We start from the raw sequence: 20,357 nt of genomic DNA, 5'->3' as shown, positions 1-20,357 counted from the left end.
GAATCAGAAACCCCGTGGCTGCACCCAGCCATCTGGGTTCTACCAAGCCCTCCAGGGCATCTGCAAATCACCAATCTGTATTCCTCTACTTCTCAAACAAATGAAGCAAAGATAGTACCTTTTTCTTTTTCTTTCTTTCTTTCTTTTTAATTTTATGTATTTGGTCCAGGGTCTCGCTATGTGGCTCAGGCTCACAGTGAGCCTCCTGTTTCAGCCTTCCCAGAGCTGGGATTGCAGGCATGCATCACCTCACCGGGTCTCAGTGGCCAGCTTGGCATGCATGCCTGGGGCAAGGCCAGAATGACATATGTTACAGGGATGGAACCCAGGTCGTTGTACTTGCCAGGCAAGTGCTTAGACCACTGAGCTATCTCTCTGTCCCTGAGACAATCCATATCTTGACCATAGTTTACCAAGGCAGAGGGCAGTTATACCCTATTCTCCAGGGCAGCAGAGAGAAGAGCAACTAAAAACCCAAACCATTCAAACCATTGCTCCTATCTTGCCACGTGGAATAACTATGCGATAGTTCTTGTTCCCCACCCTGAGTGTGTCTCTCACTCCACTTTCTAGTGTGAAAAAAGACATGGGACAGGCAGGCCATGGGAGAGAGACCACCTGAGGACTCCTGGGTCCCCCCGGCCTGCCTTGTCTGCCCCTGTTTTCAATGGAACCACACTAGGTGCTAGCAAGGTCACTGTCACAGGAAATGCATTCTCTGTGGCCAGGGTTCCTGAGGAAGGTGACTCTGCTGACTCCCAGGATGGCTGCACCCTCCTCTCAGAGCCAAGTGCAAGTACTAGGCCACACTGTCCCTTCCTTCGCCTTCCCTCCAGTTGCTGAGGCTTGGAAAGGTAGGTCAGGGCCCGCTGGACCTCCAGGTACTTCTCTTCCTGTTACCACATAGGCGAAGAACTTGTCTAGACAGCAGAAATTTGAGCAAAGGGAATTCGATTTAGATGTGGAGTGCATGTTCTGGGAACTGTCTCAGGAAAGAAGAGGACGATAAAACATTTAGACATGCTGCTGTGGGAGAGAGAAAAACACTTCTCCTTCGCTTGGTTCTTGGAAAGAGCAAGAATACGGAAGCTCCAGCCAGCCAGAGTCCTATGTGTTTGCTCTGGCAGGTTCTGGGTGGGCTGTGGACGCCCACACGAGATGGGGCACAGAGCTTCCCGGGAGGGGCTCACTGCCAGCTGGCTGTGGCAGAGGAGAGAGGTAGAGAGGAGGCAGCGAGGGTCCGCAGCAGGAGTGCGCAGGCACCATTCGGCTGCGGGGGCCACAGCAGGAGCCCTGTTCCTTCCTCCCTTGCCCTCTGGGTGCCCACGCAATCCCATGGGTTTTCACCCCAGGTTCTTTCCCACAGGGACACTCGCACATGCTGTTCCTGCCACCTGGAGTGTGCTAGCTCTCTCCTCCCCTGGCTGCCAGCTCCCTCCCCTTCTGTAGGTGCATTGTAAATGACACCTAAGGCAGTCATGTTCTGTTCCAGGAGTGCAGCTCCTGCTCTGCAGCCTCGGCACCACTTGGAATCTGCTAGGAATGCAAGTTGTCAGGGTGGCTACAGCCCGGCTCCTGTGTTTTAAAAGCTTCTCAAGTGATTCTGAGGCACACACAAGTTTGAGAACTTCGGTGCTACAGTTTGGATCTGGAGTGCTCACTGTGTGTGCAATTAGAGGTAGTGGGCCCTTTAAGAGGCGGGGCTTAGTGGGAGGTCCTCAGATCTTTGGGGGCAGGGTCAGACTCAGTCCCTGCTTCCTGTTTTTCATTTTGTGGTCATGAGATGTGCGGCTTTGCTATACCATGAGCTCACAGCATAATGTGTTGCTGCCTACGATTGTACTAAAAGCATCAATGTACTGCAGCCTCCAAACTTCTGAGGCAACGGAACCTTTCCTCTTTGTAAGTTAGTCATCCTGTGCATTTAATATAGTAAAGGAAAGCTGACGAATACATTCTGCTTTTAGTGCCCACCCCCATCCCTCACCCCGAGGAGAGTTCTTTGAGATCAGGGATTGCTCCTGTTGTAGCCATCTTATCCAGTTCCAAGCAAGATGGCTATTACATAGTAGATGTTGTGGAAGAGAAAGTCACATGTATGCTGGGTCTTGAGGACAGCTGGGACTTTTTCCAAATGACCAGGAGGGAAGAAGGAAGGAGCTGTAGGTGGCAGGAAGTGTGGAAGCAAACATAGGGAAGTACCTCAGGCTCCGGGGAGCTAGAATTCTGACCACACTAATGGAGGGGTGTTAGATATGTGGTTGGGAGGACAGGGTAAGGCCCGGATCGTCATGGTCACAATGCCAGGCTAAGGTGCTGGAACCTTATCTTGTAGGCTACATACTTCAGAAACCTGTCCTACACACTTCATCACCAGGGCAACCTCTAAAGACCACCAAGACTGACTGAGTCAGAATATCTCCTTAGGAGATTCTAACGGGTAGCCAGAATTAAGAATGCCTGCTCTGCAGAGTGCAAAGTCACCGAAATCATTCAAGCAGAGGAATCGTAACCAGCACTATAAAATCAAACTTTAAAATTTAGATTTTTTTTCTTTCAGAGACAAGCGCTTTCTCAAGCTTCCTCCTGCTGAGCACATAACCAACACCCTCTCCCCTCCTCAGCCCAGAAGTGATAAACTTGCAGCTGCTGACACCAGGTGGCCACAGGAAAGAGGAAGAGGAGCTGAGGTGGCTGGAATGACAGAGCAAGTGGGGAGACCTGCGCCTCTCCTTCTGCTCCCCTCTACTCTGTTCCTTACTTATAAGACTCTGCCTGCCTGTACAGGGCAAGGCGGTGATTTAGGGCCAGTGGGCCCCTCCATCTCCTCTGAGCTAGCTTTGAATGCCTCCTTTCCTGTTTACCAAAGTAGATGGCTTCCTTTGATTTGGGCAGAGGCAAGAAGGTGAACCTATGTAGAGGAACCTGAGCACTGGGTCTCAGGCAATAGGATGGGTGTGATGACAGGAATGGAGATGACCTACAAGTGGACAGCTGGGCATGGGATTCACATCTGTGATCCAGCGCTCTAAGGGGTGGAGGCAAGATGATGGTGAGTTCAAGCCCAGCCTATGTCACTTAATGAGACTCTGTCTCAAAACAAAACATAAAAAAGTGATGGGGATGTGTCTCATTGAATATGGGTTTGAGCCATAGTGCCACAAAAACAAAATGAAAAAGTAAAAGGGGAAAAATGGAATTGGGCGGAAAATGGTTTGTCCTTCCTGCTTCTTACTGCCTCTGGGGGTGGGGTAGAAGGAGCAAAAGAGAGATAAGATGACTGAGCCTTACCTAAGCTGTTCTTGGGCCTAGCTCAGCCTGGAAGGCAAGAACAGAATAGGGGGGTGTAATGTGAAAAGCCAATGGGGTCGCAGCCAGAGTTGAGTTTAGAGGGAAGAGAAAGACAAGGGGTCCTCGGGGGCCTCGGGAATGCTGGGGTGTGCTGTAGGGGCCATTGATTGGGTCACCTGGATGCAGAAGCACAGTGAAAGGAGAGACAGAAAGGACAGCGGTTTCCTCCCCCCGAGTCACTTGTGGAGGCAGGAGGAGTGGAGAGGAGGGAAGGGAAAGAGGAAGGGGTTGTAATACAGCTACACAGGCAGCTGGTGAGAGCTCTGGGCTCACTCTGTTGTTCTAAATGGAGTGTGTGTGTGTGTGTGTGTGTGTGTGTGTGTGTTTACAACCGGGGGCTGGATGTGTAGCAGAGACCAGACTGGAGAGCCCCTGCCTGCAACACCCGAGGCACAGCTGCCTGGCCAGAGTGGTGTTGGTGGCAGGGGGCACGGCTGGCTTTGCAGATGAAAGAGGCCCTTTCTAGATTGAGCATGAGAGCCGGCTTGGAGCTACTTTTGGGGAGCTTTCCGGGTGGGGAAACATGATGGCCAATGGCCCGGTGAGAAGCAAAAACAGGCGTGTTGGTGGGCTATGTCACCAAGAGTCCCGTACATGATGTTCTGCTGTGGAGTTGGGGTGACAAGTGAAGCAGTAGAAGGAGTAGATATTGGGGCCGGGGAGATGGCTCAGTGGAATAAGTGCTTCCCTGGCAAGTGCAAGGGCCTGAGTTCAATCCCCGGTTCTGAAAAAAAAAAAGAAGAAGAAGAAGAAGGAGGTAGAGTCCATGAGGCAAAGGGCCTTCGAGTCTCAGGAAGCAGAGGGACTGCTGAAGGGTGTGGCATGGGGTAGGGGTAGGACGGTGCACTCCCAGAGCCTCACTATAGCTGCCACTCACTCATGGGAAGAGGAAGTCCTGAGGTGGTAAATTGGCTGGACCTGGGGACTGGGGTGGAGTTAAGGGGGGAGGAGATGACTAGAGTGACCCTTGGTTTCTGGCTTGGGCACTTGGACAAGGAGAAGGGCCCTTCCTGGGAGGAGAGGAAGCAAACTGAGGTGGGGCCTGGAGGGAGGAAGAGCGAATGAGTTCACTGAGAACACACACTGGAGGGCTCTGGCAGCCCGTGAAGCCTCTGGTGCCGAGACAGATGTGGAGGCCGGCGCCAAGTGCATGGCTGACATATGAAACCGAAGAGTCACACAAGGCTACAAACCTACAAGCCACACATGGGGAGTGGTATGAGCCCAGGAAACCTGACCAGGCAGTGACAGGAGGAGGCGGCGGGGCCACACCGCCTGCTGGGGACCCAGAAGAGGGCCAAAGCTGGACAATGAGCCCACCAGTGCTTCTCAGCAGAGCTGCTGCTCCACACCCACCATCCACCTGGTGGGCACAGTCTTAAGGTCTGTCCTACAGTCACCTCCCAGTCCTGTGGCAAATGGCGTTCAGGTGTTGATGGAAAGGCTGACCTGTCTGTGGCTTCACAGGTGGAGCGGGCCAATCTGTGGAAAGCTGGCCTCAGCCACAGTGGGACCAGGCCCTTGCTGCCTGGCTGCTCACAGAGGGGCCCTGGCACACTGAGCCCCTGGGGCCTCAAGGGTTGGCCCTCTTTTCTGTGTGATCTTATGGACGTCACCACCCCCCCGGGGGGGGGCCTGGCTACTCAGAACACCCACACGAACACACCCAGAAAAGAGCTTGTGTCACTCTTCAGTGGTGCCTGCATAAGGCCTGTTCAGCTGGAACCCAGGAAGCGAGGTGATAGAGGTGGAGAGGCACGGGGAGAGGCAGAGTTTGCAGGGCTTAAGTGGCTCTAGTGGGTGCAGGGAGCTCTGTCTTGCCACTAGCTTGTCTGGCAACAGCAGGAGTAGGCACCCCAGGCCACACAGGACAGAGCCAGACACCAGCGCTCAGCGGCCTGCAGCCTCGGCCGTCCCCCTCCAGGGACTCCTCTGCCTGCAGACAAGTTCCCCACGCAGCTGCACTTCGCCTGCCCAGCCTCACTCTTGGAAGACGGCAAAACAAACCTGGGCTGGCTCTCTCACAGGGACACAGTCTGAGCGACCTTTCTGCTTTTCCAATCTTACATTCAAGTGTCTCCTCAGCAAGCAGAAGCTGCTGAGCTAAGACATAATGTTGGAACTTGTGCAAATGTATATATTTGCTTTTTTTATGGCCAGAAAATAGCAATGAACATTTCTGGTGAGTCACAGCTTGCTTGCTTGCTTTGGCTGAGGGAGGTGGGTATGAAGTTCCAAGAGGCTGAGGCTGGAGAAGCCAAGCCTTGCCAAGGTGGTGAGGTAGGAAAATGAAATCAGCAGCCAGCCAGCTCCACCAGCCTCTCGGCTGGGGGCTGGAAAATTCCTCTTGGCAAATAGAACACGCTTCCAAGCCATCGAGCCCCACACTGCAGACGAGCCCAAACCAGAGCCCTCTGCCTCCGTGAGGAAGGCAAGCTCGTGTCATCTCTTGCTTCCTGCTCCCCTCCGGAACTTTGCACATCTACACTGGGCTGGCTCAAGCAGCAGCCAGCAGAGCTGCCCTGAAAAGCAGAGTCTTAATACAGTCCCGAAGCAGGAAGGTGGGCAGCCTCCGGCTACCTGGGCTGCCCACGCAGGGCTTGGGATTCCTTGCACTTCCTTGCTGTGGGAATCATTAATTCAGCACATGGGAACTCAGAGCCTGTCTGGTTCTGCTTGTGGCTGAGACCAGAGTAGAGCTGTTGCTCCTGCTCTCCTCGAGGCCCCACCTGGGCTCCCAGCAGCTCCCCTTCTTTATCTTGCTCCCCCATTTCACTGTCACTTTTGCCCTGTCAAGCCCACCTTGCTCTTTTCCTTGTGTTTTGGGTCTTTGTCTCCCTTTAGGTTGGGAAGGGCTACACACATAGTTGGCTCTCAGAAAACACTGATGATTGAGACCAAAAAGATGGGTGAGTATCAACACAGCATGGGACAAGGAGAAGCACTGCAACAGAAGGGTGACAGCCTCAGAGGAGGTGGGTGTGGCCAGGGGCTGACAGGACTCAGGAGGGGGCGGGGAAAGGTCACTGAGACAGCACAAGCCAAGCCCTCAGAGACAGAGGAATGCGGGGGTCCTAGTTTCCTGGGAGCGTAGCTACAAGGACTGTACACTGAGGGCTCGAGCCACAGGGATGTGCAGCATCTCCCAGGTCTGGGGCTGGAGGTCCAGACTAAGGTGTGGGCAGGGCTGCTATCTCAGAGGCTGGAGAAAGAGGCTGCGGTAGGCCTCTCCAGCCCCCTGTGTGTTCGGGCACTCTGTGGCATTTGCAGGTGAGCAGGAGCACCCCTTCTCTCCCTCATCTTCAAGCGTGTGTCTCTGTGTCCAGGGACCCTGATGCATAAGGTCAGCTGAATCAGGTCGGGGCCTTCCCTGTGAGCTTGGTTTCGCTTGATCGCCTCTTTCAGGACCTTACTTGCGAATAATGCCATATTCTGGGGTCTGGGGTCTTAGGACGTCAACATATGAATTTGGTGGGAGAAGTCCAGTCCGTATCAGGCTGTTAATGCCGAGTAAATCAGGAGAGTCCATGGGGGCCCATCATCCTCCCTGAGGCCTGAGAGGGGGGCTGATGGAGGACCCTGCCTGTCCTTGGCCAGCCCTACCTCCATCCACTCAGCCCGACATTGCTGAAGCTAAGCCAACCGTGGCTTCCTTCGTTTATCTCTTCCTTTCCCTTTTTTACACTATTTTACTAATTTTTTTATTGAGATTAACTCTACACATTCAGAGGATTCCATAAACACTGGGTGCTAGAAGAGTGGTGTAGGGCTCAGCTCCACTGCTGGCGCCCGCAGCCCCAAGCCAGGGCTGAGGTTGCACCACCCGGCCTAGGTGTGCTCGACTTGCCTCAGAGTCAGAAGGCTGGGTACAAAGGCCAATTCTATGTCACCAACGAAGTGAACTTGGGAAATTTAATCCAACTTTTTATTTCCTTATCTATAAAGTAATGTATGCCTTGCAATGGTGCTTTGAGGATTCAGTGTGGGAATTCACAGGGTGCTGTAACTATCAAACCACCATTTAATTATTATTATTGCCACTTTACTAGAGAATCCAATGAGAATCATAGATAGACACATGGCCCAAGGCAAGATTTCCGTTCTCCATATTACCTTTTTTGCCTACAAACTCCTATGTGAATGTCAAAGCCCAGTGCAAATGTTCCTGTGATTTATACTCCACCCTAGTTCTTCTAGAATCTCATTCTGAGTAGTCAAGGTGACATTACACTGGGTCTGATGTCTATTTTATTTTATTTTTTAATTTATTATTATTTATTTAATTTTTATGAAATATTTTATTTTTTATTTTATTGAGAAACAAATATAAATGAGACAGTTTCAAAACTGATTAATAGGACAGTTTCCATAATCAATACCTTGTACATTGTTATCTTCTTTGTGGTTATCCATAGTACAAGATGCAGACAGAATATCCTGTCCAAACACTAGTAGTATAAATCTTTCTTCTCATTGAATTAAGCGAAAGTAGCTGTATATCTATCCTAACTATTCTGTATATACAGATACAAAATGGTCCTTCCTTTGTATCCCCTTTTTTTGTTTAGTCCTGTCAGAGATGGGTATTCCACTGGCATCTAAATACTATAGGTGCATGAATTCAGCCAAACAATCCAACACAGTCCAGCAGTCCACACTAGTAGTGGGTTATCTGCAGAAGTCGTTGACTTGAGCCTTTCACAGCTCTGCATATTAATATGGCTTTACTTTATACATCTCGTTTTTATACTTTTCTGCTGGGGGGTTAAGACCAAGATGAAGTAAGACCTATATAACAAGAAATGTAACTTTTGTATCTGATAAAGTCAGTCAAATACCCTCAGGATTTATTCTGTAGCCCTGTACCGCAGTTTTCAGATCCTTTGTCAGTATCAGCCATGTGGATGAGTCACACTATTTGTTTATTTATTTATTTATTTATTTATTTATTTACGGAACCGGGGATTGAACTCAGGCCCTTGCACCTGCCAGGGAAGCGCTTATTCCACTGAGCTAGCTTCCTGGCCCCTGGGTCTGGTGTCTGGCAGCACCTCTGAGCTCCTCTTTTGGAGGTGTTCACTGAGTATATTATTGTCAGTGGGATGAAAATCCTTGCCCCATTAGGCAAAACCTGGGCAACTTCTTCATCTCCTTTCCTACAATCCTCATTGCCTTGGCTTTTCCACCTGCAAAGCGGGTACATTCCAGCATTCTGTGTGGTGCGTGCAGCGCTGGGCAGTGGAAGGGGCCACAACCCTCCCATGCATGCCCGCCAGACACCTCCCCTGGCTCTCCCACCCCACCAGCCTTCTTGGGAGGATTTCAGGAGCTGAAGCTTGCTAAAAGAACTAGCAAAGCATAAGGCCCTGTATAATCTCCAAAGGTCATCATTACCCTAGCTGCCTGAAAGAATCCGTCGTGACTTAAAGTTTAATATAAGAGTTAAATAATATTCAGACATATATGTTTTCCAGGCATATATGAATATCAATCAGTTACCCCCCAATTAGCACTCCAGAATTTCCTGATTATTGTATAAGGATTCCAGGGAGCCTGACATGAGAACTGGGAAAGCCATGAGGAAAAACTAGGAAGAGGAAAAGCACCCTAATCATGCAAAGAGCACACAGAAGGCTGAACCTCCTCTCAAAATGTCCTGCCAGTGATGGGAAACGGGAGTTGAAGGGCAGACCAGGGAGAAGCAAGGTGCCCATTCTCCAGGAGGGGCCAGCAGGGTAGGGAGTGGGGACCTCCCGATCACCCCATCCCAGCTGCCATGGGCTCAGCTGCACCTTTGTGCTTGTCTGCTTCTACTTAAATAACTTCACTTGCAAAAGACTTCATCAGTCTTAGGTTTTTTAAAATTTATTTTTGTATTTTAGTGGAGGGTCTACAGGATACTCAGGGTCTAAATACTGGATTGGACTCATAGTGATCCACCTATTTACAGCCTCCCAAGAGCTGGTATTACAGGCATGCATCACCATGCCCATTTATGGATCTGTGGGCCCAAAGGCCAGGTATTTATTCTGGGGGTGACAGTGTCTCTGCAGCACAATGGGTGGTCAGGCCCAATCAAGAGAAGATTGGGCCCAATTGCCATCTCAGCACTCCCCAGGGGCAGGGCCGGCCCTGGGATCAAACCCCTGGTCCCTGCACAGGCTTGCAGGTGCTTTAATCCGCTGAGCTATTTGGCCAGCCCTTTGTCTTAGTTTTAAAAAGGAAAACTAAAGCATTATTTGCCAAAAATAAATTCAAAGGAAGCCAAACATTGTACTGAGGCTGAGGCAGCTGCTGAAGCCTGAGCTCGGTCCCCTGTCAAAGCGGGGCTGCAAGACCACTGAAGCTCCGCAGGAAGGCTTTCCCTCAGGCTGCTGGAAAGATTTGAAGCAAACTGAAAAGCGAACTCGGTAGCTCTGGTTCACGTAGCTTCAGGGATCCCCGTCTTCTCTTGATTGGGCCTGACCACCCATCATGCTGCAGAGAGACTGTCACCCCCAGAATAAATACCTGGCCTTTGGGTCCACAGATCATAAATGGGGAACACATTGCCCACCAGACCTTCCACAGCCAGATACCCCCAACCACTGGGGAGCAGTTGGCTTGAAGTCTGTTTCCTTGACTGAGATCCGTGGACTTCCCTTCTTTCCTGTAGCCACACACAATTTAAAGAAAGGCATTCTCCTGGTCTTTTCAGTTTTCATTCAAAATCTCTGTTAGAGCACCAAATAGGTGACAGAGACTGAAAGAAAGACCAGCAGTGGCCCCTTGCTTTTGAGTAGCTCAGAGAATGAAGAGGACAAACCGGATCTGTGTGCCTGATCACCCCAACCACCAGACCTGAGCCTCCTAAGAGAAACACACCAAACCCAGCAGAGAAGCAGCAGACTGCAGGGCTGGGAGGCCTTCAGGGTCCTGCAGAGCAGTATGCTCTACACCCCTCTGGTGTCTGTCTGGATGGAGGACTCAGGAAATATTAAGCCAGCCAAGGAGGAGCAGACCTAACATTACACAGCACAGCAGGCCCAGTTTTTCATTTTACAGTCAACTAAACCAGGACTAGACTCCTCACTACCACTTACAGGCCCTAGTTGTGTACCCCTGGGCAAGATACTTAATTTTTCAAACTCAGTGTGTTCAATTAGAGGATAGTCTTTGCCATCAGAGTCACAATCCTTACCCTGAAGTTCAATAGGTCATCTGATAGGGACTTGGAGGGCGGGCACTTGGAAAGCAAAACAACTACCCCAGGAAGGGACAGCAAAAGCCACGGCGGAGGTACAGCCTCGCCAGGGGGCTTGCTCTATCCCTCTGTTTGAGGAAACAGTTTAATCTTGAATCCTTTGCACATGTGAAGGCTCAATTTATATTCTATCAAAATGCTTCTCCATTGAGGAATAAACCAAAAGGCTAAGCCTGAATTACAGCATCTCTTTAGAAAAAGGCTGCATCTGTGGGAAAAGTCTGTGATGTTCTCGCTCCAGTAAAAATCATCTTGCTGGGACTGAAGTCAAATATTCCCTGGAATCCTCTCCCTCCCCTGCTGAAGCTGGAAGATGCTCTGCAGCTTGGGCGCGGCACCGGATCTAGCGACTAGCCAGCGCCTCTGCTCTTCCCAGCTCTCTGATTTCCCTAAACCCTTCTCAATGTAGTTGAACAGAATTCTCAGTTGCTCTTTTTTTTTTCTTTTAACATTAATCCAAACAACAGCAACATATGACCTCTCTGGATAGCATATCCCCTGGAAGACCAGGGCCATCAAAATGGGGTGGTGGTTGGGGTCAGAACAGAGTACCGTTTGCATGGCCTAAAGCTACTACAGAGAACAGCACCTGGCATTTGTCTAGACCAGAGCTCTTCAAACTGGGTCCCGCAGTGTCCTACTTTGTGAGATAATCAATACATACAGCAGGGGAAGGAATTCTGTGGTCAAAGGCTTTTTCACTGCAAAACTTCTCAGAGCCATGTGTGTCAGAAATCTCACCTAAGAGGGATGCTAAGAACAGGCTGTGGCTCCAAAACAAAACATTTTCTCTTTCTCTTCTCCTCAGCCTTACCTCCTTCTCTCTTGTCTTCTTTTCCTTCTTTCTCTTCCTCTTTCTTCCACCTCTTCCCCTGCTTCTTCCTTTCTCCTCCCCTCTCCCCACTCTGCTCATAGTATTGATGTTTTAGAAAATATTTCTCTGGAAGAGAAATATGTCTTAGTCCCAGTGTTATAGACAGCTAGGTAAGGTAAAATATCATAGGCATCAGACGGGCTGGGCCCTGGGGCAGTCAACGCAAGAGATGAGAACACAGTACAACTGTGGCTAGAGGCTTCTCTGAAGAAGAATAAACCAGTGGCCAGGCTTACATACCTCTCTAAGGGATAAATGATAGTTTAGGATTATTGGTACCACCCTTTTGAAGATTTCCCATGTAAATAAACCATGATCTCATTAAGGTCGGGCTATCCTCTCCCACCCACTCAGACTAAGACAAGACTAAGACTGTAGACTGTCCATCAAGGTTAACGGTATCATCCATGGGCACTTGCTACATGAACTGCTACATGACTGGATCCACATTACCTAAACAGCAGCACTTGTAATCTTATTGGTTAATCATAATTTTGGCCCACTACATTGAAACCACCTCATGATCTTGCTTCATAAATCTTCCTTTGAAAAGTGGACTCTTTGGCAGCCCATTCAGGACCCCTCTCCTTTCTCTCAGGAGCACTTCCTATTCTTCATTCCTTTTCCCCAATAAGTTTTCCTACCCTTAACCTCTGTTGTTCCTTAGAATTCATTCTTTGAGTTTGGGTACATGAACTCAGTGTATTGGGTATCTAGCAGGTTGGGAGTTGTGTTTATTTTCCCCACATGATTTGGAGGTCCTGCATCACCAGCAATCCTCTGTCTTCACAGAACACCCAGATTAGACCAGACCATCCACCCCAACCACCTACCCAGTGGGTAGTTGTCAGGCCCCCTCCTTACCACCTTCCAGCGCAGGAAGAGTTTCTAACTCTGGGCCTTCAGAAGGAGAGGCCAAGCTCAACTTGGGCCTGCCCTTGATTTTATCCTGCTGGGCAGGAGGGGAGCCAGTGTAGCCTGGAGTCAAATTGTAGACCACTTAGCATCCAGAAAATCAGAATCGCAAGCAGCTCTTGAGAGTGAGGGGCCCTTCAGATTTCCTTGAGAAGTGTCTGTTCAGTTCATTTGCCCCATTTGCTGCTGGCTGAGCTATTTGTTTTGGGGGTATTAAGTTTCTGAGATCTTCATATATTCTACATATTAATCTATTGGAAAAGTAGCTGCCAAAGATTTTCTCCTGTTCTACTCTTTACTGTTGATTTTTTTTCTTTTTTGCTGTGCATTAGCTTTTTAATTTGATCCAGTCCATTTGTTGATTCTTCCTGTGTTTCTATTATTTCCTGCATGTACCCCTATACTGAATTGAAACCCATTATTCTGTATAACTAATATGAATTCATGAAATGAATGTTTTTAAAAGTGAAGAAAATGAACTCAGGACCCCAAACAGGACCTGTTAAAATGTAGGGTGCTGGACCCCAGACGAAGCATCCTGGCCTGGAGGGAAGCCTGGTTCACATTTGGACACTCCCCCACCTGAGCACACCCTATAAACCAGCATCTAGCTTGCTGCTGGCCCCAGTCTCTGGACAATGAAACAAATACCATGACCACAACATGGGACAACTCCCAGGGAACAATGTGACATCAGGTGCCATATACTTGAGTGACGACACTTGGGGGAGCCCCAAGTACCCTAAGACAGCCAGAAGGCACAATGCCCCTTCCAGCAGCTCTAATTACAATTTGACTTTCACTCATTCATTCGACAAGCACATAGTGCTAGCCACGTGCCAGCCTTGTGCTAGGAGGAAGAAGCCGCAGCTCATCAACTTCTCTGCTCAGAGCCTAGCGCTGGTCCAAGAGAAGCAAATGGACAGCGACAGTCCAAGGTGGTGGCTTTGCTTCCCCCTCTCCAACTCCTTTCCATGTCAAGTCAGCAAAGGGGGGATCTTTGGCTCCCCTCCTTTCCTCTGTTCTACGCTGAAAGATTTCCCTGCCTGTTTCCTTTGCCTCCTCCTCTCTGCCCCTAGGCCATCCTTAGATTTGCTTACAGAGCCACACACACCCCTTGATTCTTGGCCCTCCAGCCCAATGTAGCCTTTTTTTTGGGGGGGGGTAGTACCAGGGATTGAACTCAGGACCTTGTGCTTGCCAGGCAAGCACTTATTCCACTGAGCTATCTCCCCAGACCCCAGCTGTGTAGACTTGTAAAACCACAAATGGAATCAATGTTCCTGCTGGACATCCGCTTCCACCTACCCCTCACTCAGTGGTTCCAGCCCCCTAGCTTCCCCTCCCTACGCAGGAAGCTGCTCCTCTGGTCCCCTAGGTCTCAGCACAGATGCTGCCTCCTCCAGCAGCCTTCTCTGACTGTTTCCTGAGTGCAGAACAGAGGATGAAAGAGCTCAGCGGCTCCTTAACACCCCTCCAATGAGAAGGGGGCTTTACATTCCCTACCCTGAAGCTGAGCTAAACCGAAACTGCTTTCACAGAAAGAATCCAGGGGCGTGGAGCTGTGCTAGTTCCAGAAGAGTTTGTTTCATCAGCACCACAGCCGCGTCCTCCTTTCTCGCAGCCCTGAGTGGCCTCATCCAAAGTCTCGTGCCCAGCCAGAGAGAAAGGTCCTGACCGCATAAAGAAGGCCAGCCAGCCTTCCAGCCATCCCCAACCAAGGCAAAAAAAAAGCCATCTAAGACTTTCCAGAGCTCATCAGTGCCAGACACACATCATCTAACAATCCCAGTCATGCTTCCTAAAGCAGAATGATCACCCCATGAGCCCTGCCCACAGCTCAGGCCACTTAAATCAGAAGATGCATTAAACTTGGGGGTATTGATATGATGCAGAACCAACAGCCAGAACACTTCACTTTGTATTTATGTCCATTACAGCAATCATTTGGTCAATGATTGTCTTTAAAAAAAATGTTTTACCTTTAAATTCTTCCCTCTACTAGATGGTAAATTCTATCATGGCAGGAACTGAGCCTGTGCTATTCGTCACTATAAACACAGGGTGTGGTGTGTGGTATGTGCTCGATAAATAATGGCTGAGTGAACAAACACATCAGTTATGGACAGGCAGGGGAAGGCACCATGTCAAAACCAAGGGAGTTTTACAGAGAAAGTGACATTTAAATGTTCAGAGCTGAGGGTTCAAAGGGCACAGCCACAGGGGTTGGGAGCCTGCTCCAAGCACACCAATTACAAGCATCTCCAAGTCACATTTTTGTCTTATCTTTGTGTCTTCATTACTAAGCACAGTCACAGAAAAAGCTCTTGGTGAACATATTTGAAACAAATGAAGGACTATACGGCCTCTTGGGAAAGACAAGCTGTAAGTCAGGACCCCTGCCTGATTGCTCAAGTCCTACAATTCACTGTATATCCTTCGTAAAAGAAATCATTCAGTTTTCCTGGTGCCCAGTGTACTTGAGATCAAACCATTGGCTCCTTCTCTACCGGTCTGGATTATTGTCAAGATTATGAGAAAGCAAAGATAACACAGTTCATTGAAAAGAAATTGTTCAAGTGGAAGCATGTGCTGTTGGACAAGAAATGTGTAATGTTATTGTTCTCTAAATGTTCCACCTGCCTCACAAAGACCCTTCAGCACCATTACTAAAGTCTTTCTTTGAATCACATGCCACAGGCAACTCAGCTGGGGAAGGCTACCCCCAAAGTAGTACCTCCCAGCAGCCGCAGGTGGATAGGAAGCATCTGGGTCCTTAGAGATATGGGGCCCACAGAGCCAAGAGCAGTGCCCTGGACCTGAGTGTGGAGACCTTAGTTCTTGTCCTACTGTTGACCCTAATTTGCTATCAGATCATGGGCAAACCAATTCCCTCTCTCAACCATATCTCTCAACCAGCATGGACTACCTTCCTCCAACTGGCCACATCTCCTTTACCATCACAGCCCAATAATGCCAGCAAATTATGATCTCCTCGGTGGATTAATCCGTGGACACTGTCACATTCCTCACGATCCAAGCTCCTAAAAGCCCCACCACTGAACACACAAGACTTTGAGGGCCACTTCAGATCTAAACCATAATACCTTCCTTCCATCTCCTCTGTTGTCCTTCTGTCCTCTCGCTTACTCTCCTCTTCCTTTCTTCTACCCTCTCCTTCCTTTCCTCTTCCCTGTTACTCACAAGCATCTCTGCTCCATTGGATGAGCTGGGCCCATTACAACAAGACTAAAACAAGACCCAGGCCCTGCCCTCAAGGTAGGCTGACACTCTCGCGTGAACTCAGAACCCCGTAAGATGGCACTCCATAAGATGGCTGTCCTGCTTCCAGGACAGCCAGGATGAAGGCTCAGAGCCCAGGACAGAACCTGTGCAGTGAGCTCTGAAGAAGAGGCAGCTGGAATCAGCCAGTGTGCTGGGGTCAAGGTTGAGCCCGGCCTTCCCTGGAGATTCTGTGCTCCCTGGCCACTGGGGGATCCATCGTCATATTAGCATCTCGCAGAGTCCGTCCCAGCTGCTCTGGCCTGGCCACATCCTAATTAGACTTTCATAGCATGACAGGCATCCTGCTTGGCCCGACTGCCAGCTGGGGCTCCCGTTCCGTCTGGTGGCTTAGTTAATGAACCCATGAGGGGCTGGTCGAGCTCATTATAGGTGATGCAAGGGGGTAGGGACCTCTTTCCAAGTCCCCCAGTGTGGTGTGTCATACTTCAAACAGTAAAGAAACTGATTCCAAACTAAAAGGAAGAACAGGGCAGGAGATGAGACCCAAGTCCCCTGCACAGTCTGGCTGCACAGCTGGGGACAGCCCAAGATGCAGCTGACTCCAGGGACAACGCAGTCAGCACTGTGGCTCATGGCTGGGGATGTGGAGCCTTCCCAGTTGCCAGGGCCTCTGTGCACTCAGAGGTTGCAAGTGAGAAGCTGGGGTGGGCAGGATTTGTACATCCTAAATAAGACAGTAAGGCTGGCAACAAGGCTGGCGAGAGAGTGGGCACCATGGTCCTCTAAGGGACCCAGAAGAGAAATGCTCTGAGGACTCATGTAGATGAAGCCTCACAGCCATTGTGCTACAGGAACTTGAAGTGGGCAGGTGGTGCCTAGACAAGACAGGCTCGGGATGCCCCAACAAAGCTCTCTTCTGGGCATGCCTGGTGCCAGCCCAAGGCCAAGCGCTTGGCTGCGTACTACTAATAATACCCACCATATTGGGCACTTGCTGTCTTTTCATGTACTTTTCTAGGTTCTCATTTATTCTGGACAGCAGCCCTCTGTGGAGGAGCTACTTCTGTCTTTGCTTCGAGCATACACACAACTGAGGCTCAGGTACAAGTCCCCTGCAGACTCAGTGCCTTAAAGGATCCTCCCTGCCTCACCATCAGCTGCCCGCCCTCCCCAGAACCTGGGCCCTCTTCTCACTTGAATTGGTGCTCCCGGGAGCTGCGGATTTTGGAGGAAAACCGCTCAGCCAGCTTCTCCAGGCTGCGGGAGTACTCGAGCTCGATCTCAGCCTTCCTGCGGAAGAACTCCTGGAGGTCCTGAAGCAGCTGTAGCCGCGACTCTGACTGCTGCTCCAGGCATTTGAACTGCTCTACCAGCTGTGTGCGGATCTCTGTGGAAGGAAGCAAGGAGCACTGTGTTAGGCTGCTGGGGGCAGCCGCGGGCTCACCTGGCTGATTCAGCAATGCCAGCCCTCCCCACAGCCTCACCACCACCCAGAGCCTCCGGAGCCCTTGATTGGCAGAGTGCTGACAAGGCTTGGCATTCAGTCTAACCCAATGTGCATTGCAACCATGGCTTTTGTCACACCTACACACCACCAGGTAACCATTTCTTCCACATGATTTAGTACACTGCCTCACTCTTCTAATTGCAATGAATTTATTTAACTGAAGAGTTCTGTATCACCACAATAAAGTGGAAAACCAGGAGCACTTGCAGCCTGGAACACAGAAAATGATTTCAATAAACACAACTTAGTAAAACACTCTCTAGACACTGCGGTTCCCCAGGGCCCTCAAGCCTAAGCTGCTGGCTCTTTGTGAATAGCATGAGAGGTGTGAAAAAGGATTCTTTCCAGGTGCGGTCAGGACCAGGAGTGCAGGGCTCCCTCCAGGGCTTCAGTGTTATTCAAGGCCACATCTGCTCTGCTTCAAATTACTGCGAGTTCCATGTATAAACATCTCAAGGACCACTAGAAGAGCGAGTCCTCACTTCAGGAAGTACTGACGCTCAAACCATGTTCTGTGCACCCGGGACGAAAGTTGGCGTGAAATCTCACCGTGGAGTCCTTGGAAATACAGGCAATCTTTGCACTGATCAGGAGTGTGGTCACTGCCACAGATCTCATGCAACACCTCCTTCCCAGCCACCCACAAGCTCTCCGCAGAGCTGTCTGTCCCGAGTTCTCTGTTCTCAGAGGCTGGCTGCTCAAAGATACCCCAGGGCTCCCTCTGCCTGAGGGTGAAGGGCAGCTCCTGTATATGGAGTCCACCACTCCACCCAAGCTCCACTTCTTAGCGGTTCTCCCTCAGTGGATTCTCCAAACCATTCAAACTCATCTTGAAATGACCAGTTATACCTGTCCAAAAGTATAGCCTGTCTGAGATGGTGGCCAGCATCATTTTAGCCTACCTCAGGAAAGGGATCTGCAAGTGGACTAAACCCACTCCGAGGCACACAGTCCTGAGGAGCTCGAACTCAGAGCCTGACTCCACAGCATCTGTTCCCACTCTTCCCGGCCCTGCTGAGAACGTGCCTCTGTCAACTCTCCTTCCCACCCTTCCTCCTATGACCCCGTTTCCTCTCCACATGAGGAAGACTGACATCTAATTTGCCCCGAATCTGCCTAGAGTGCAGCACTCCAAATGGTCAAAGCATCTTCAGGGCCAATTTGAAATGCTGGTGTTAGCAAATCATCCTTTAATTAAAGGACCACAACCGACCCTTGCTATTCAAAGTGTGGTCTATGGACAAGTGTATCACCATCACCAGTGGGCTTAAAAAAATGCAAGTACCCAAATTCGCAAGGATGTGTACATTAAATATGTGCAGTCTTCTGTATAGCTAATATACTTCAGTAGCCCTAGAAAAAAAAAAAAAAAAGAAACAGAATTGCAAGTTCCAACCCAGATGTTTTGAATCAGAATCTGCATTCTAAGAAGCTCCCAGGCCATCTGATGCCCCTAAAATCTGAGAAGCACTGCCATCAGCCACCCCATCTGTCTCGTCCTCAGAAGCGTTGCCAACATTGCTATGGATTAGGTTTGAAGTGTGCCCCAGAAGTCAGGTGCTGAAGCACTGCTGGCAGCTGACGAGCTTTTGCAAAGGCTTGGGTCAGGCACGAGGGCTCCAGTGCATCAGTGGACCAGTCCTTCGAGAAAATTCTAATTTAGTAACATAACTGGAAGGCGACAGAAGCAGGAAGAGAGGGTGGATCAAGGCAGCATGATCTTAGGGACCGCATCCGGTCCCTGGCCCTCCTCTCTGCTTCCTTCTCCCTGTCTCACATGCTCTCTGCTTCCTGGCTGCTGTGAGGTGAAAGGCTTCCTCCACCATCATGGTTGTTCTGCCTCACTGCAGGCCTGAAGCGATGAAGCCAGCTGACCAGGAAGCCTGAGAGACTGGGCGCCAGAATGAACCTTTTCTCCTCTAAGTTGATTTTCTGAAGTATTTGGTCATAGCAAAGAAAAGCTGACTGATATATCTCCACTCTTGCTTTTTTATGCTTAACAGCTTGTCATATGTATAAAATATTAATGATATTCTGTTTAAGTATGTATTAGTGATCATTACCGTAGTCAATCAAAAGGCAGATACTTAGAATTGTGTTATCAAAGGGCAGCTTCCAAAATGTCCATTTCAATTTACATGTATTATCTGGGTATAAAAGTATGGTAATCACAAAAACATTTTAGGTGTAAATATATGTTAAGATAAAAATTCTGTGAAGGAATTTGAAGAGAATTATGACTTCAAGAAAATTTTAAAAAAGTGTTAACATTTTTCCTGTTGGGTAATTTTGATGGAGGTTGAGCTATTGTTGTATCATGGTATTTATGCCATAGCCTGGAAAGTCCATTCATGGGCACGTACCTCATAGAAATCAGTCTTTATGTTGCCCCAAATATGTACGCAAATATGAGCTTCTAACCAAATGTTAGAAACAATAGATACTGGGAAAAGGGAATGAACTTATTAAAAAAGATACAATTACTGAGTTGAGGAGGAGGACAGGAGAGGGAGTAAGGGAAAGAGATTTATCTATGTATGTAAGCAGGATGGTTTGGACAACTGTACTGTGCATTTCTGCTGGTCTATGGAAAGAAGCAGTTAATGCTTTAATTTGTTTCATCTCCTTTTTTCTTTTTCTTTTTGATACAGGGTCTACAAGGTCTCACTATGTAAATCAGACTCATAGTGATTCTCCTGTTTTCATTCTCCCAAGTGCTGGGATTACAGGCTCATGCCACCATGTCCAGCCTCAATTGCCATCTCAGCGCACCCCAGGGGCAGGGCTGGCATGGCACACTGGGGATCGAACCCTGGTCACTGTGCTCTGCCTAAGCAGGCACTTTAGTCCCCTGAGCTATCTAGCCAGCCCTTCTTTTTTTCTTTTTTAATTTTTTTTGTCTCCTTTTTTCAATTGTACTTTTTCTCTTCAAACTTTCTTATACATTTCTTTCTTGTTTTTCCTTTCATCTTCAAATTTTACATGCACATATCTGGTAATATGAATAACTTTTTAGAAGACAATACTATGTATTACTACAAATACTGTGAAATTCATACTACTTTGTTACGTGGAATTCTGTATCACTTGTAAATTTTTGTTTTAATTCTAATTTGTACTCTCTTTAAAAAATAAAAAAAATTGAAAACAATAGGGGCTGGTGAGATGGCTCAGTGGTCTAAAGCACCTACTTAGAACAAGCTTAGCAAAGCACAGGGACC

General features: G+C 49.0%; 1 protein-coding gene across 1 annotated transcript in view; it reads right to left on the bottom strand.

Moving 5' to 3' along the window:
- Srgap3 (SLIT-ROBO Rho GTPase activating protein 3) overlaps nt 1-20,357 on the bottom strand; it is a 242,316-nt gene that overhangs the window by 108,705 nt on the left and 113,254 nt on the right. Inside the window, exon 2 of the mRNA XM_023704533.1 lies at nt 16,824-17,016. Within this exon, the coding sequence (XP_023560301.1) occupies nt 16,824-17,016 (193 nt within the window). The remainder of the gene's footprint in view (nt 1-16,823; nt 17,017-20,357) is intronic.

Source organism: Octodon degus, unplaced genomic scaffold (genome assembly GCF_000260255.1).
Source record: "Octodon degus isolate 3935 unplaced genomic scaffold, OctDeg1.0 scaffold00008, whole genome shotgun sequence".
NCBI classification, from domain to species: Eukaryota; Metazoa; Chordata; class Mammalia; order Rodentia; family Octodontidae; genus Octodon; species Octodon degus.
This window is presented reverse-complemented; position numbering and strand designations above follow the sequence as displayed.